Source organism: Monopterus albus, unplaced genomic scaffold (assembly GCF_001952655.1).
Source record: "Monopterus albus unplaced genomic scaffold, M_albus_1.0 scaffold14.1, whole genome shotgun sequence".
Lineage (NCBI taxonomy): Eukaryota > Metazoa > Chordata > Actinopteri > Synbranchiformes > Synbranchidae > Monopterus > Monopterus albus.
This window is the reverse complement of record NW_018127894.1, coordinates 3,249,027-3,266,027: the sequence shown is the minus strand read 5'-3', so window position 1 is coordinate 3,266,027 and position 17,001 is coordinate 3,249,027. Positions and strand designations below refer to the sequence as shown.

General features: G+C 39.6%; 1 protein-coding gene across 9 annotated transcripts in view; it reads right to left on the bottom strand.

Annotated features, from left to right (window-relative positions):
• The window catches only part of pde1cb (phosphodiesterase 1C, calmodulin-dependent b), an 82,431-nt gene that overhangs the window by 34,409 nt on the left and 31,021 nt on the right, over positions 1-17,001 (bottom strand). For 5 of the 9 annotated variants that reach the window (XM_020591526.1, XM_020591525.1, XM_020591529.1 and 2 more), the window contains one exon: positions 14,212-14,238. The exons of 3 other annotated variants lie outside the window; for them this stretch is intronic. In XM_020591526.1, the coding sequence (XP_020447182.1) occupies positions 14,212-14,238 (27 nt within the window). Of the gene's footprint in view, positions 1-12,214; positions 12,405-14,211; positions 14,239-17,001 lie in introns of those variants that run through there. One more of the 9 variants, XM_020591534.1, reaches the window with a different exon arrangement.

Below are 17,001 nucleotides of genomic sequence, written 5' to 3'. Positions count from 1 at the left end.
GTGGGGATGAGAGAACTGGTGAGACTCCTCTCCATCTTCATGTCTCTGACATTACCCCAAAGGCCACTTATTTACTTCAGATTGTTGGACTGGGAAAAGAGTTCTCGGTTTGACACAACCAGTTAGATGAGAGGCATTGCTAATGAAGTGCATAACAGATTAGACCCCCCTCCCCGCTCCACTCTGCATGCACACAAATGCAGTTTGCATCCTCTGAAAGACACCTTTTAGGAAGATAAAAGTCTTACATTAAACTGAAATGGCCTATCAGTATTACAGAATAATTATGTCAACACTGTCCTATGCGCATAACCCCCCTACTGTATGTTCTGCTGTGATAGACCGGCGAACTATCCAGGGTGGCCCCCACCTCTCGCCCAGTGTAATAATACAAAATGACCTATTTAATATGAAAATGAAAGCTGACCAAACTCTGTTGATTAAGGCCATCATTTGCAACTGAAAGCCTCCTGATTTCTGTTCCCAACAAAAGAAGAGAAGAATGAAAACTGTCATTGAAAATATGTGAGAATGATGTCAGACTCATTACTGAAGTGAACCATGCACTTAAGATATACAGTATGAAGTGTCAGTGGATGTAACTGTGCAACACCAATCTACTGTACTAAATGTTTATTACCTAGAAAGGATGTTTAGTCTAACATGTCCAAAATAGCACTAAAAAGACAGTTACAGAAAACAGAGACCAACGTAACTGCGTCACTGCTGTGGTTCCCAGCATTCCCCTTGGATTATCATCAAAGGAAACACCGGTAGGTTTATTCACATGCCTTCACATTTATACAAAACAACTTGCATATTATCACACCCGCCCACACAAAAGCAAATAACATAAAACACACACAAACAAGACCACACAGCCTAAGTGTTTATGAATCTTTCCATATGTGATAAAAGAACCTTCTACCAAGTGACAAACAAGTTTCACTTTACAATGCCAAACCCTTCCCTGTCCAGTGTTTCTGTAACAGCTAAGCAGCAACAAGCTGCAAAGCATTACATTGCTAAGCCATACTAGCCAACAGTGTTTCAAAGCATCATTCAAAAAAAGTTTACTTCATTCTTTTAATTTACCATTTTGATTTTCCACATGGCAATAGGTAACAGAAAAGCTGCCAAGTTCAACCTACTTTGAATGCCAGTCATTTCTGTCAAATTCTGGCAGGTTGCAATAAAAAAAAAATCATATAAAATATAAGACAAACCAATACATTAGTAAATACTTTTGTTTCTTTGGCATCTACTTCTGTTTCATTGGCAATGTCTCAGAGAATCTTTAATTTAATTTTATTACACTGTTCCCACCTTTCCTATCCCCAAGCAGTTAAGGGACAATCTGATGCATCTTGCAATATTGGATTGGATGAATGTTTGCTTCTGCTATCTGCTAGACCAAACATTCCCCAAAGTCATTCCAGTCCCTTATTTATGTCCAAGTCAGTGTAAACACCAAGACTTTCCTGTGATATACTGCACGAGGATGGTCTGTTTAAGCAAATTACTGCACATCTATGTGTTTCTACTAGTGACATCAACCGGATAACATTTCTAATTGTGATTAATCGCATGTTTACTGAGAGAAGTCCAGTAGTCTCCAGTGAGCACAACCATGTTTGTCTGTCCCAATGCCTCCTTCACCTTAGCTTTCTCATCCATCATACAAGTTGTCTATCTTGGTTACAGTGGTGGCTCTTGAAGGCAATTCATACGTGCACTCTGTGGATGCGACACAAATTATTTCAAGCAGACCCTCATCCTTCACATTGTTAGGTGGCCTGCCAGCTGTAGCCACCCACCCTGAAAGTTTGTTGCTTGTAGAATTGTTCATTCATCTCCATTGCAAACTATCCAGTGTGGTCTGCCTTTGGCAAGGGGGAGGAGAGCTCTCCGCACCAGCTGTGTGCTTGGCCAGCAAGTGGTATTTGAGACTCACCGTACTCTGGTGGTAACTCAATTCACATTGACAGTAAATGCAAATAACTTTGGTTTTGTTGAGAGAACCATCTGTCAGGGCTTTGAAGCTAAACTTCCCATTCAACAGACTCTTTTTCATTTTCTGCTCATTTCTGCTGCTGCTTCCTGATTTCTGGTGGGTGGCTGTGGCTCACGAGGTAGGGCAGTCGTCTCCTGACCAGCAAGTTGGTGGTTCGACTCCCAGTCTCCCCGCATGCCTAAGTGTCACTGAACCCCGAATTGCTCCCGGTGGCTTGACTTGCGCCAGTGTGTGGCAGCCTGTCGTTATCGGTGTGCGAATGGGTGAATGGTGTATGATCTCCTGTAAAGGCCCAAGCGCTTTACAGGCTTTGGCCAGTGCAACACACTGTGAGAAAGCGCTATATAAAATAGAGTCCATTTACCATTTCCCAAACTAGGGTGGACCCAGAGTCATAATCACAGAATGTGTGTGCATTAATCATACATCAAAAAAACATAGTGACATTAAAAAGAATTTGCGTTAACTTATTGTTGTGCTAATTTTGGCAGCCTTAGGTTTTATTGACTTCCACTGTTTTGATGAAGTTGTGTGACTTTCATCAAAGTTTTTCCATGTTCTTTATCATGTACTGTGTCACTCAGAGCTCACCATCTCCATTAGCACACACAAACCTTGCCTAAATCAATTTCATGTCTTCCTGCTAGCTTTATCCATCCCCAGCTCTAGCAAGAAAAGGAAGTCCCTCATCCTTCACATTGTTAGGGGGCCTGCCAGCTGTAGCCGCCCATTTAGCTATCGCTGCTGAAAGTTTGTTGCTTGTAGAAATGTTCAGGCGTCTCTGTTGCAAACTATCCAGTGTGGTCTGCCTTTGGCAAGGGGGAGGAGGGCTCTCCGCACCAGCTGTGTGCTTGGCCAGCAAGTGGTATTTGAGACTCACCGTACTCTGGTGGTAACTCAATTCACATTGACAGTAAATGCAAATAACTTTGGTTTTGTTGAGAGAACCATCTGTCAGGGCTTTGAAGCTAAACTTCCCATTCAACAGACTCTTTTTCATTTTCTGCTCATTTCTGCTGCTGCTTCCTGATTTCTGGTGGGTGGCTGTGGCTCACGAGGTAGGGCAGTCGTCTCCTGACCAGCAAGTTGGTGGTTCGACTCCCAGTCTCCCCGCATGCCTAAGTGTCACTGAACCCCGAATTGCTCCCGGGCTTGCCTTGCGCCGGTGTGTGGCAGCCTGTCGTTATCGGTGTGCGAATGGGTGAATGGTGTATGATCTCCTGTAAAGGCCCAAGCGCTTTACAGGCTTTGGCCAGTGCAACACACTGTGAGAAAGCGCTATATAAAATAGAGTCCATTTACCATTTCCCAAACTAGGGTGGACCCAGAGTCATAATCACAGAATGTGTGTGCATTAATCATACATCAAAAAAACATAGTGACATTAAAAAGAATTTGCATTAACTTATTGTTGTGCTAATTTTGGCAGCCTTAGGTTTTATTGACTTCCACTGTTTTGATGAAGTTGTGTGACTTTCATCAAAGTTTTTCCATGTTCTTTATCATGTACTGTGTCACTCAGAGCTCACCATCTCCATTAGCACACACAAACCTTGCCTAAATCAATTTCATGTCTTCCTGCTAGCTTTATCCATCCCCAGCTCTAGCAAGAAAAGCCCATTTTGCAGGCATGTTTACCATATTGGTTATGACAGAGACTGTGGGCCACAGAATGTATTTGAATACACTATACACAAGGTCTGTGACTCCTACTAGAACCAAAATGACTGGGTATGCTGGAGATGAATGAGGTGAAGTGACAAAAAGCTGAATGGAAATAAAAATACACACAAACACACACTCATAAACAGCTGCTGGGCATTACACATGAGTACACACATTCAGCATACAAAACACTAGACAGAGCACAATGCCTCTTTTACACATTCTTACACTGTGTCTCCAAACACTTTCTCTGTTTATGAAAAGCACAGGCCCTAAAAAAATAGCGACATATTCCTGGTCTTTTTCATCAACCTGTGGTAATTCCTTTTGGATGAACAGCCAGCAGGGACCAGGGTAGAGGTGGGACGGAAAGGGGGTGGAAGGGTGGACATAAACAATAAGATTAAAGAGACCATCAATCTCCAGTATTATCTGCTACATGCAACAGCAAGGGGAAGCCTCGTGAGCTTGGCTTGCACCAAGAAAGTCTGTGACGTTCACAGTATGTCCTCATCTCCCCTATAGCATCAGCTTAAGCCTGTCATTTAGGTTTTGTAATCAATCTTAAGAATAGAAATTCACTTAGCTCAATAATGTTCCTCTGAGGTAGGCAAAGAGGGAGAAAATAATCAGTGTAAAACACTTTACTGCAGGATGAAAATGCAGCACTTCAGCATACAGTAGTTCTCCTATGATGTCACTTTGAGATAAAAAAAAAAAAAAAAAATCAGTTTTAAAGTGTTTGCCTTGTTGTGTGTAGCCAAGCCTGAAATCTCCCCCATGGGTTTTGCAGGGGATTGCCAGGTCAGTCTCAATGGACAGCCTTTGCTGTCACTGGGATTAAATGTCTAGCACAAAAGAGGCTCATATTGCCAAGCAAGTTTCAAGATGTTTGTGGCTGAAAAGGAACGGACAGTGAGAATCAGGTAGTGAAGTTGACATGCAGCAGAGCCAAGTGGCTGTAGGGCCTCTAGGACCCTAGGGTTTGCGGTCAAGCTAACTGGAGGTGGCATGAGCCCACCTGATGGCCCACGTGCAAAGCTCTGCTGCTGAATGGGCACATTTACAAAAAACACAACTGTTAGCCACCCATCTTGCCTCTTCATAATGGTCATTCCATATTGATGAGGCAAGACTCCATCATACTACAGAATGCATATATTGCATACGTGCAGGTATTGTACATAAAAGAGCGTGTCTTTTGTTTTTAGTTTGCGCATCTGTACTGATGCACAAACTCAGCACCTGTGTCTCTCAGCACCTGCATGGCTTAAAGAACTGTGACACCAGCTGAATCACGCTACAATAACTGAGGCGGTGACCTCAAAAAAAAGGAAGGAGCACCTGATGTGAAGTGGAGGGAAAAAAAAGGGGAATAAGGAAAAAAGATCAGTGGAAAAGAATGTAATTATCCCAAGCTTGGAGGTTCGTTTGAGCTGGGCAATTACCCTTCTAATCATCAGGTAGTAAGAACAGAGGAGGAGATAAGTGAAAGGAAGATGAAGGAGTGGAAGGAAGACTGAGGCCGAGAGAAATGGTAAGAAAACAGTGTATTGTGTTGTAAACCAGAGCATGAGTGCAAACCACAAAATCACAAAAAAATCCCCCCCAAAATCCAACTGCCTTAGTTCTATAAGAATTACAAAAAACAGTGACTTGTTAATGGATGAAACTGAGTTCTTGAGCTGTCTCAGCTGGACTGCTGCCTATCGGAACCATTACAGACCGAAACGAGAACAGACGTTTCTGTTTTATATCAGAGCAGCTCTACTAACCAAGTTACTGGAGATAATCAGTCTGCTGACCCAGATTCACTCCTTAGTTGCACAAGAGACTAAGTACGTAGTTGGCATAGAACATACACATACAGTACATCCATCATCGCTGCAGTATGTTGAAATAAAAAAACTGTTTTATTATTTATATTTTGGAAATTATAATTCACATAATAGTTTCTTAGGTATATTTAGTGAAATAATCAGTGGTAATGATACTCTACTGTAATGCCAGTTACTTACACACCTGAATATTTAGGGAATCATCTTTACTGCCACTATAATTTTTGGTCCCTACTGATAAAAAGACAACTATTTGTTTTATGAGAAAGTGAGTGAGTGAGTGAGTGTCTTTGTTCCAGTAGCCAGCTAATCCAAATGTGAAACCAATAACAGCACTTCATTGTGACACCAAATAAATCACCTCTAACAAACAGCCCAATAGCTGTGGTGACTGATAAATAGACCTGAACCACAAAAAAAGGAAAAGGCAGAGGCTCAGGTAATGGCATCTAATGGGTTGTTCTGAGATTTGAGATTTACTGCCTCAATTTAAGCTCAGAACATCATTAAGGACACTTCACGCCCAGGACATTCACTCTCTGAATTGCTGCTGTCAGGTAGACGGTTCAGAGTAATCAAATCAAGGACCACTAGATTCAAAAATACACACTCACACTCAATGCTGCTAAAATATAATATGCCTGTGTGTGTGTGTGTGTGTGTGTTGTTTATTTAGTGGTTCTGTTTTTATGATTTTATATGGTTTTATTTCATATGTTGTGTTTTTCTTTATTGCTGCACCGACTAGAGGTCACTCTAAAATTTCGTTGTACGTGTTACAGTGACAATAAAGGATTATCTTATCTTACTGCTTCATTACTGATATTAAATAGGGTTTAATTTTCCCTCATGACTCTCAGCCTAACAATATCCGACCTACTTTCCATTGCTCAGAGTGGCGATTTTCTTCATTCACTATTTCATCTGTAGGCATTTTTATGCAAATATTATTTTCTAGAATGAAATCTACAAATTACTTGTTTTATTTATAACAATTTTGGTGACACTGTTGACAATACATGATCATCGCTACAGTTTCCAGGGGCGTAGCCAGGATTTCAGAAATACTGTCATTAGTCCAAGTCGTTCCAAAACAATCCCCACCACTAATCCACCCTAGAAGCACGTCTTAAATATTTTGACATTTCTTAGGAGAATATGAGGGATTTTACAGGCTATCAGGTCATATTATCCTTCAATTAATGAACAAGATGAAAAATGATCTGAATGGCAGAAGACTGTGTGACTGCAGTGCAAATATGCCTGTTGGTTTCTTCAACCAATATCAGTTCAGCACAGTACTTTCTTCTGTGCTCCATCTTGGTCCTCACGTGCAATACAGGCGCCAGGTCCTTATAAGCAGAAGTGCATTCAAATTAACACTGCTGTGTCTGTACTCATTTACATCAGTAGTAATGATAAATTACATTAATAAATACATTGAAAAATAGCAGTGATGCAATATTTTGCACACCTGACACTAATAGACCTTAACATTAACCTACAGTATGTGGCTGTACTCATTTACATCAGTAGTAATGATAAATTACATTAATAAATACATTGAAAAATAGCAGTGATACAATATTTTGCACACCTGACAATAATATACCTTAACATTAACCTACTAGCCCTTATGGACCTGAGATTTGACCTTATACTTGATTTGACAATATTTTAAAACTGACATGGACTCATCTCAACTGACTTGAGACTTACCCACAAAGACTCACAAAAAGCCATTTAAACCCAGAGGCTTGTCTGGATCACATAAACACTTAAACACTTAAAGCTTTTAAACACTAAGCTACAAGGAGTGACCACTGAAGCATATTTCCAGGCTTATGCAAATGCCTGTTTCATTCAGTGCAGCTTTCAGATGCCTGTCTGGGATTACAAAGAGACACATAAGTCATCTACAGTACTTGATGCTTTGTTGGTGAATAATCACTGTAAGAGTTGGCACTTGGGTGGTCAATGCCTTTTTTGTAAACATAAGAGAAAGTGCTGTTTCTTCTTCCTCGCCAAGTGAACAGATTCAGATTGCTCTTTGGTACATTCAGAAGCACATGATTAAAAAGAAATTTGTCAAAGTAACACATTTTGAATCACCCATTAGTAAACCCATCCCCTGAACAGTGATTGTACAATCACAGCTTAGCAACCACAACTAGGCGCAACACATCTGTCAAGCTTTGGATTTCTCCATATGCCAAAGTGGGGTGTGGGGTTCTCTAGTAAGAGTGGTACTAAGCATGTAAAAACTGTAGATGGCAGTCTTTTGTTTAGGAGCAAATAATAAAGAATGGAGTGGCCTTCTCTAATGTAAACTGCTAGAGTTACCATCTAGCTTAATTTGCGAAGTTACGGGTTATAGTAAAAAAAAAAAAAAAAAAAAAGTCTATTCACAACACACACTTACTTTATGGAAGCTGGTCCTAGAGTGGTGTTACTAGACATTGATTAAGCCAGATTTAGACTTGTGCGTCACTGAACATATGGGAAAATATGCATCTGTCATTTTAAGATGGTTGCATTGCTGTTGTATTTGTACTTGTGTGAATGTTAATGTTCTAACTAGGGGGTGCTCAAATAGCAAAGTGCAAGAAAGAAGAAGAAGAAAGAGAAGGAGAAGGAGAAGTAGTAGTAGTAGTAGTATTAAGGAAAAGAGATTTTGAGCCAGGCTTTTATAATTTTTGTCCTAGGACTGGTATTATGTCACTTTACCAAGTGTTGATATTTGTTCAGGCAAGAAGGTACAGTAGCCATTTAGACTGAGAATAGACAGTTAGTCTATGTAAGTAATGCCAGTTTGTTTTCAGAGATGTGAGTACCTGCTAGCAAACCAAGAGCAGGCAGCTACATCTTGATCAGAGCAGAGTCGGATCAACCAATCATTATGCAGGACGTACAGCTCCACACAATGCCTAGTTGAGATTTGGGAGGTGTGCGTGTCAGACAGACTGCAACCATCAGCAACCTATGTTTACCCATAAACCCCTTCACTGCATAGGTACACATACGTGTAGTTGTGGACAATTCTAAATAAAGCTTCAGTCGTCATTCTCAAAGCCTTTTCTTGTGTAACTTGCTTGTCCAAGAATGTAAGATAATCATGTTTATGTACTAAGGCTACATCAAGATGTAGCACGAGCAGCACATTATTAGAACAGAAGCAGCAACTTTAGTACTCTATGTGCGTCTAAAACGATGCATTCAGGCACAATACTGAGTACAGGTCATCTGCATTTTGGCAGCACTCAATGAAAAATGCAACTGAAACACTTTCTGTTTAGATATTACAAGATGTAGAGCAAGAACATTTGAAGATTTGCATTTTCAAATGACTAATATATCTAAGATTAGCATACTCAGCTAGTTAGCTACTGTATACTGTACCTACTATACAGTTATGATGCCAGCCAGAAAAATGAGAAACCTGAATCATTTAGTTCTGTCTAAAATCAAAGACCCATGATTTCAATAATTACCAAGAATCTCAAGTGGTAAATCTGCCACAGTTATCACTGTAAACTGTGTATGTGCTGTGTGAAAATGGAAAGCTTGATAGGAACAGGAACTAAAGGGGGCTGGGCTTAAAACTGTCAACTGTAGAAAAAGCAGAGCACAACAGTGACCATGTGATTAAAAAGTGACAACCAAAATAGTAACAGGCAAACTGTTTCCCTACTACCACATAAAACACACAATCACAGGCCTACACAGATCTTTTCTTTACAGCCCTACTTTCATCTTTCTACACTCCCTTTCTATACAAACACACAAACACTCCTCACTCACATTCCTCCCATCTCCCCCTCCATCTGCATGCGTGAGGGGTTATTCTGGTGTGTCGGTAATGACAATGTCCCAGTGTTCCTCTCTGCCAATTAGCGCGGCCGTAATTACACAGACACATATGGAGCTGTCAATCACCCAGCTCCTCCACACAGGAACTCTCCCACCCAGCAGAGAGAGTGAGAGAGACAGAGACTGAGAGAGAAAGAGAGAGCAAGCGTTTCCAGCAGCTATGCCACTCGAAAAGACCACATGCTGTGCCAATAAGTAGCATGAGGAGAATTTCGTTCAATTGCTCTAACTGTGAGGCAATCCTAGAGTTCACAGGAAAATGCCATGAAACAGCATCTGGGCTGTGCTTCAGCAACCTATTTTTGTTTTGAGCTTAATTTGTGGGGTCGTTACAATTTCCTATTTACGAAGTTAACACATTTTCTGTCAATGTATTCTTCAGATTGGCACAAGACCAGCTGTTCATTAATCTGGTGCAAAAGAAGTGGTGTATTGTTATGTAGACAGAAACTGTCTTTAGTGTTAGTTTTAAAAAAGGTTATTTGAAAAATATTAAGAAAATTTGGCAGAAACAAAGTAAATCACACATTAGAACATACTGTGGTGTTGGACACATTTACCATCCATGTTGCCCTTAAAGAATAAGGGTGGTGCTATCCTTTATCATCCTTATTGTCAGCAAATCCAATGAAAAGACCAAACCCAACACCATCCTACTGCTGGAAATAGTCACTGGAAAATGTTTTGTGTATTAATTCACATATGCACAATGTACTCTGGTTTGAGTACAATACCCTGCTGCCTCATGAAATTATGTAGCCTTTTTTTTGGAGAATAAAACCATTTTTTTGGAGCCATTTTTAAAAAAAATGCACATCTTCAGCACAAACTAATGGACTTGGGGCTGAGTAGCAAAGTAATGAGAGATTGACTAACACATTATTGGTTTTGGTATTTTGCCTTCAGCAGTGGAAACTGGATGCTTCCATTCGCTCACAGAAGAGCAGAAAAAGTCTGACCTGTGTGAGCTGGATGAAGTTAATCACACAAGTCAACAAATACTAAACAACAGCATAAACAACTCAACTCAACTTTATTTATATAGCGCTTTACCACAGCACAGCTGACCAAAGCACTTAACATATCATACAAATATAAAAAACAACACATAAAAGCTATAAACAATAATATAAACACTAACACTACAGACAGAGTCTCATTCCTGGTCAAACGCCAATGAATACAAGTATCAAATGAGACTTAAAAGTAGACAGTGAGGGGGAGAATAAAACCATTTTTTGGAGCCAATTAGGTAGTTCCCCAAACATGGTCAGTCTATCAAAGTAATGCTAATTTAGAATTTTTTCTGACATTTTCAGTGTTGCGAGCATAGACATATGCAGTATATGTATACATGTCTATGGTTGTTGAGTGATTGTTATCTAACCAAGCTATCTCTATTAGCGGGCAGCTACGTCTCGTTCAGAGCACATTAGTCTGTCAGGGCGGACGCCGCCAGCTGCACATTGTAGCTGTGTTTCCACTGTTGGAACCTAATGAGCAGTATGCCACGTGCTTCCCTTTAGCGTCACCCAGCCCTACTTTGCTTCACTGTATTTTTCTCTGCGTCGGTCTCGATGGGCTGCACCCCTCCAGCAACAGAGACTGTATGAGCAGTTTATCAAACAGCTGCTGAACAAGCAGAACACAAACTTGCAGAAATGTGATGTCTTCACCACTTTGCCCATGGTCCACTCACTGAAGTCCCCATTATACCCCTAAACACACGAGAGAATGTCTATCAATATTTTTCTTGAGTGCTTGCTCAAGGGGATTTGTTGTTTTTTTTCCCTATAATACTGTAAAGTCTACAAGTTACTGTGCCCTTGTTGTTGTGAAATGGTGCTATAGCCTACAAATAAAACTGAGCTTTCACACTGATAGAGTCATTCTGAATGCTAGCAGTAAGTTTTCACAGCCAAGCAATTATATACGAGGGTCAAACTATCAGAGGATTATATGTCTTTTACAGCATTATGGGGAAACTGAGCCGCCCTTGGCAGACGCTGCACTGTGTTGTCCAGTTTGTTTATATGTCTTAAACATTTTAGCTATATGGGGTCTCTTGGGTTCCAAAGCCATAAAATAAGTCCTTTGCACCAGAAATCATCACAGGTGTAGCTGAAAATGAACAATGAGGGACACATTGCATGAGACAGCTTGTTTCAAAAACATCTTTAACAAACGATACTTGAATCTACATCGCCCACTCATCTAATGGCATTAATTAATCCCTGCTTTCACCCTTGTAAATAAATGCATTCAAGTCCTAGTTAATGGAGAGCCTGATTTCCCCTGAGCATCTCCAACAGGACTTAACAAATGAAAGTTTTCATAATGAAGAAGATAAGCACTCGAGTTATTTGTCAAGCTTTCAAGTTCTGTGAGTTGTCTATGATCCCAAACAGTGGTGCCACCATAATTTCTATCCATTAGGGTGCCAGTTATTAACTGTAGTAATGATGATGAGTTGACACTTGAATTAAAATGAGAAAGAACAAGAGAATGAAAGGAAGAGTGTTTGTGAATGCATACAAGTGTGACAAGGTGTGTTTCACCGATATGATCTGTGGTCCTCAAGAATGAAGGTGGATCACAATGATAAAAATCATTGTAGCAATAATAATAATAACTTTATTTAAAAGGCACTTTCATAACAAAGTTACAAAGTGATCTTTTTGAAACAAGCAGCAATGAATAATGAAATAAAAAGAAAAAGTAGGCGGTCCAGTGATACAGACGAGTGAAAGGAGCAGAAGGAGAATACTGAGAATCAAGGGAAGAGGAGGAAAAGGAGGAGGTCCAGAGTCCCAGCAGCAAGTCTTACCTCTGGGACGTCTTCTTGTACTTTCGCCTGCCGGAGGAAACAAACACAAGGATAGTTGGCTGAAGTTTAACACTTGTAATCTTTGCTGGATTTATTTTCCTATTTAACATACTGAAAACACAATTTAAAGCCACAGGCCTGATGCGAGAACCACCTTCTTAGCATGTTATTTAATGACTTAATGATTTAAGAGAATTTGCTACATGCAATAAAATTCTCTTCCATAGTACAAAATGAATGAAGTTGGTTCAAGTACAAACCATGTACAGGCAGTCTGCCTTTTTTCACAGGGAAAACACTAGTTTGATTAATGAGGCCATAATATGAACCAACTTGGATTTAAAATAAACAAAAATAAAATAGTTAACTAAAGCAAAATTAGTGTTTCATTCACCATTTAACCATCATCATTGTGGCATCCCAGTTTACTGGTGTGTGAAAAGCTCCTAAGATGTTGATTTTACTGGCATACTTTGGCATAACAACTTATATACTTCAGTAGTTACTAGCAGCTGAGGTTCATTATGCAGGTGTCTGTCCAGGATCACCCTCCACACCACCTGCTATACACTGTCCGCTTATCTGCTACCTCCACCTATGATCTAAGTCCTGGATTGCTTTGGTTTTTAAAGATGCTTTTAGCATCCAACTTCATGCCAAATTATTCCCTCTTTATTTTTGTCATTGGAAGCTTGATATTCTCAAACAGTTTTGGGTCATCTAGCTGTTATTTTTTTGCCACTGATTTCTGACAGCAAAATGTGAAGCTTCATGGTGTGAAATTTTTTTTCACATTTTCAGAATAAAACTTGCCACCACAAACAGAGCAAAAGCGAAAGCTTTGTAAAGCAATTTAAGTGCACTGATCATGCAAATGATCAGATCTCATGAAAGCACATCTACTCATGAACAGGTGGAATTTGCTGAGCTCAAAGGAGCGACAGGTTTGGTAAATCCCACATGAACACTCATATGAGCAAACATCACACCAGTAAAAAGGACAGGATCAGAATATGAGAGTGTTCTTGCAATAAAAAACCAGGAGAATGCTACTATATCAAATGTGTATAGTAGATTTATAGCAAATATATGTAAGCAAATGGCTTTTGATTGTACTTATTGTTTCATTTAATTTCTCTAAAAACATTATTTAGTCACACACAGTAAATGTAAAAAAGAATGCAAATGCTTACGATAAATTATTCAGGTAAGGGGATTTAAAAGAGGCATAATGAAATGCAAACACACACATGCATACACACACACACCACTACCCCCTGACATCCCACCTACTTTATTATTATTATACGCACACTGGGAACCTACACAATCACATTAAAACACACCTACTATCACTTACCATAACATTTGACCTAAAACACACCCACACCTCTATGAACAGATAACAGCGTGGGCCTGAAAACTGAATTCAAACACACACACACACGTCCACACACATTCATAGTAGTGAAGTAGAGGGTAGGATAGACCCACCGCTGTTCAACTGCAGACGTGGATTTAAATTCCAATCAGGCACAATTTACAGCTCTTAGTTTGATTTGTTTCGCAATCATTTTCTATAGCAATTTTCCTGGTGTTCATCATAATAGAAAATAGTCTCCATAATGAAGTGCTCACTCAAGATTAGTGGGGGGGAAAAAAATTAAATCAATCATTTAGAGTCGGACCAGCAATTAAATTGAAAAAGAGATGAACTGTCACAGTTAAACAGTTGTGTTGGAGAATGATGACAGTTTGAAACAAAGTCAATGATACAAAAAAGGGGAGTTTTAATGGAAAAATATGAGAGAAGACAAAAATAAACAGCAAAATGGAAACCAAAGTTCACCTGTCCCAGCTGTACTTTGGTTCCTGATTACCGTTTACTGTCTTCACCTGCCGCTCATTATCCAGTGAAAGGAGCAGAAGGAGAATACTGAGAATCAAGGGAAGAGGAGGAAAAGGAGGAGGTCCAGAGTCCCAGCAGCAAGTCTTACCTCTGGGACGTCTTCTTGTACTTTCGCCTGCCGGAGGAAACAAACACAAGGATAGTTGGCTGAAGTTTAACACTTGTAATCTTTGCTGGATTTATTTTCCTATTTAACATACTGAAAACACAATTTAAAGCCACAGGCCTGATGCGAGAACCACCTTCTTAGCATGTTATTTAATGACTTAATGATTTAAGAGAATTTGCTACATGCAATAAAATTCTCTTCCATAGTACAAAATGAATGAAGTTGGTTCAAGTACAAACCATGTACAGGCAGTCTGCCTTTTTTCACAGGGAAAACACTAGTTTGATTAATGAGGCCATAATATGAACCAACTTGGATTTAAAATAAACAAAAATAAAATAGTTAACTAAAGCAAAATTAGTGTTTCATTCACCATTTAACCATCATCATTGTGGCATCCCAGTTTACTGGTGTGTGAAAAGCTCCTAAGATGTTGATTTTACTGGCATACTTTGGCATAACAACTTATATACTTCAGTAGTTACTAGCAGCTGAGGTTCATTATGCAGGTGTCTGTCCAGGATCACCCTCCACACCACCTGCTATACACTGTCCGCTTATCTGCTACCTCCACCTATGATCTAAGTCCTGGATTGCTTTGGTTTTTAAAGATGCTTTTAGCATCCAACTTCATGCCAAATTATTCCCTCTTTATTTTTGTCATTGGAAGCTTGATATTCTCAAACAGTTTTGGGTCATCTAGCTGTTATTTTTTTGCCACTGATTTCTGACAGCAAAATGTGAAGCTTCATGGTGTGAAATTTTTTTTCACATTTTCAGAATAAAACTTGCCACCACAAACAGAGCAAAAGCGAAAGCTTTGTAAAGCAATTTAAGTGCACTGATCATGCAAATGATCAGATCTCATGAAAGCACATCTACTCATGAACAGGTGGAATTTGCTGAGCTCAAAGGAGCGACAGGTTTGGTAAATCCCACATGAACACTCATATGAGCAAACATCACACCAGTAAAAAGGACAGGATCAGAATATGAGAGTGTTCTTGCAATAAAAAACCAGGAGAATGCTACTATATCAAATGTGTATAGTAGATTTATAGCAAATATATGTAAGCAAATGGCTTTTGATTGTACTTATTGTTTCATTTAATTTCTCTAAAAACATTATTTAGTCACACACAGTAAATGTAAAAAAGAATGCAAATGCTTACGATAAATTATTCAGGTAAGGGGATTTAAAAGAGGCATAATGAAATGCAAACACACACATGCATACACACACACACCACTACCCCCTGACATCCCACCTACTTTATTATTATTATACGCACACTGGGAACCTACACAATCACATTAAAACACACCTACTATCACTTACCATAACATTTGACCTAAAACACACCCACACCTCTATGAACAGATAACAGCGTGGGCCTGAAAACTGAATTCAAACACACACACACACGTCCACACACATTCATAGTAGTGAAGTAGAGGGTAGGATAGACCCACCGCTGTTCAACTGCAGACGTGGATTTAAATTCCAATCAGGCACAATTTACAGCTCTTAGTTTGATTTGTTTCGCAATCATTTTCTATAGCAATTTTCCTGGTGTTCATCATAATAGAAAATAGTCTCCATAATGAAGTGCTCACTCAAGATTAGTGGGGGGGAAAAAAATTAAATCAATCATTTAGAGTCGGACCAGCAATTAAATTGAAAAAGAGATGAACTGTCACAGTTAAACAGTTGTGTTGGAGAATGATGACAGTTTGAAACAAAGTCAATGATACAAAAAAGGGGAGTTTTAATGGAAAAATATGAGAGAAGACAAAAATAAACAGCAAAATGGAAACCAAAGTTCACCTGTCCCAGCTGTACTTTGGTTCCTGATTACCGTTTACTGTCTTCACCTGCCGCTCATTATCCCCTGGTCTCTAGCCCATATATTCTCCTCCCTTCCCTCCATCTGTTGCTGGTTCGTCTGCCGTCTATATTCTGCTTGTCTTTGTTGTCTGTTCTCCATGCCCTGTTTGTTCCATCACCCTAACTTGGATACCCGTTCTCTGCTCTGTGTGCCTGGTGTCCTCCTGTTTCTTGACTGCTTACTACATCCTGTCGCTCTTATCTCCCAACTCCTGGATCCTTCTCGTCTGCTTGCTGCCACCTCTGTCCAGTACTGTGTGCCTGTTTCGCGCACCCAGTAATCCCTGTTATCCCCCCTGGACTATTAAGTGTTCTTGGACGTTTTTTCCTGTCTCGCCTCTAAGTTCTGTGTTGGTTTCTCTGTCTACCCTTAAGGAGAGTTGTGCTTTCTGTTAAGATAGAATTCTCCCTGGTTGATCTTCAGTTCTTTGTTAGTTTGATATTTTTGTTAGTTCCACCAGGTCGAGCCTCTTGTTTAGTCCCTGTTTGTTATTCCCTGAATAAACCACATAAAGACTTTAAACCTGCGTCATGTCTGCATTTTGGGTCCTGCCTAGCCTTAAACCTAATGAAAAGAGCTCATGAAAATTCCAAAAATGACTGTATTTATAGTTTACAAAGATATTATTGAGCAAAATCTTAGCCCCGGCCTTCACCATGTGGGGGCCACCAGCAGTGGAATTAGCTATGTAATGTTCTTTTGTTTTCTTTGTTCATGTGTAGATTTAAGTAGTAGGTAGATGATAAGCATTTGATTTGACATTGGACATACACAATTAATCAATGAAGCTTGCACATTTGGTTAAGTTTGTATTGTTAATGTGTACAAATTTTCTTTTTTTTACCATTTCCTGGTCCATGGATGGGGGCGGTCCCAACAA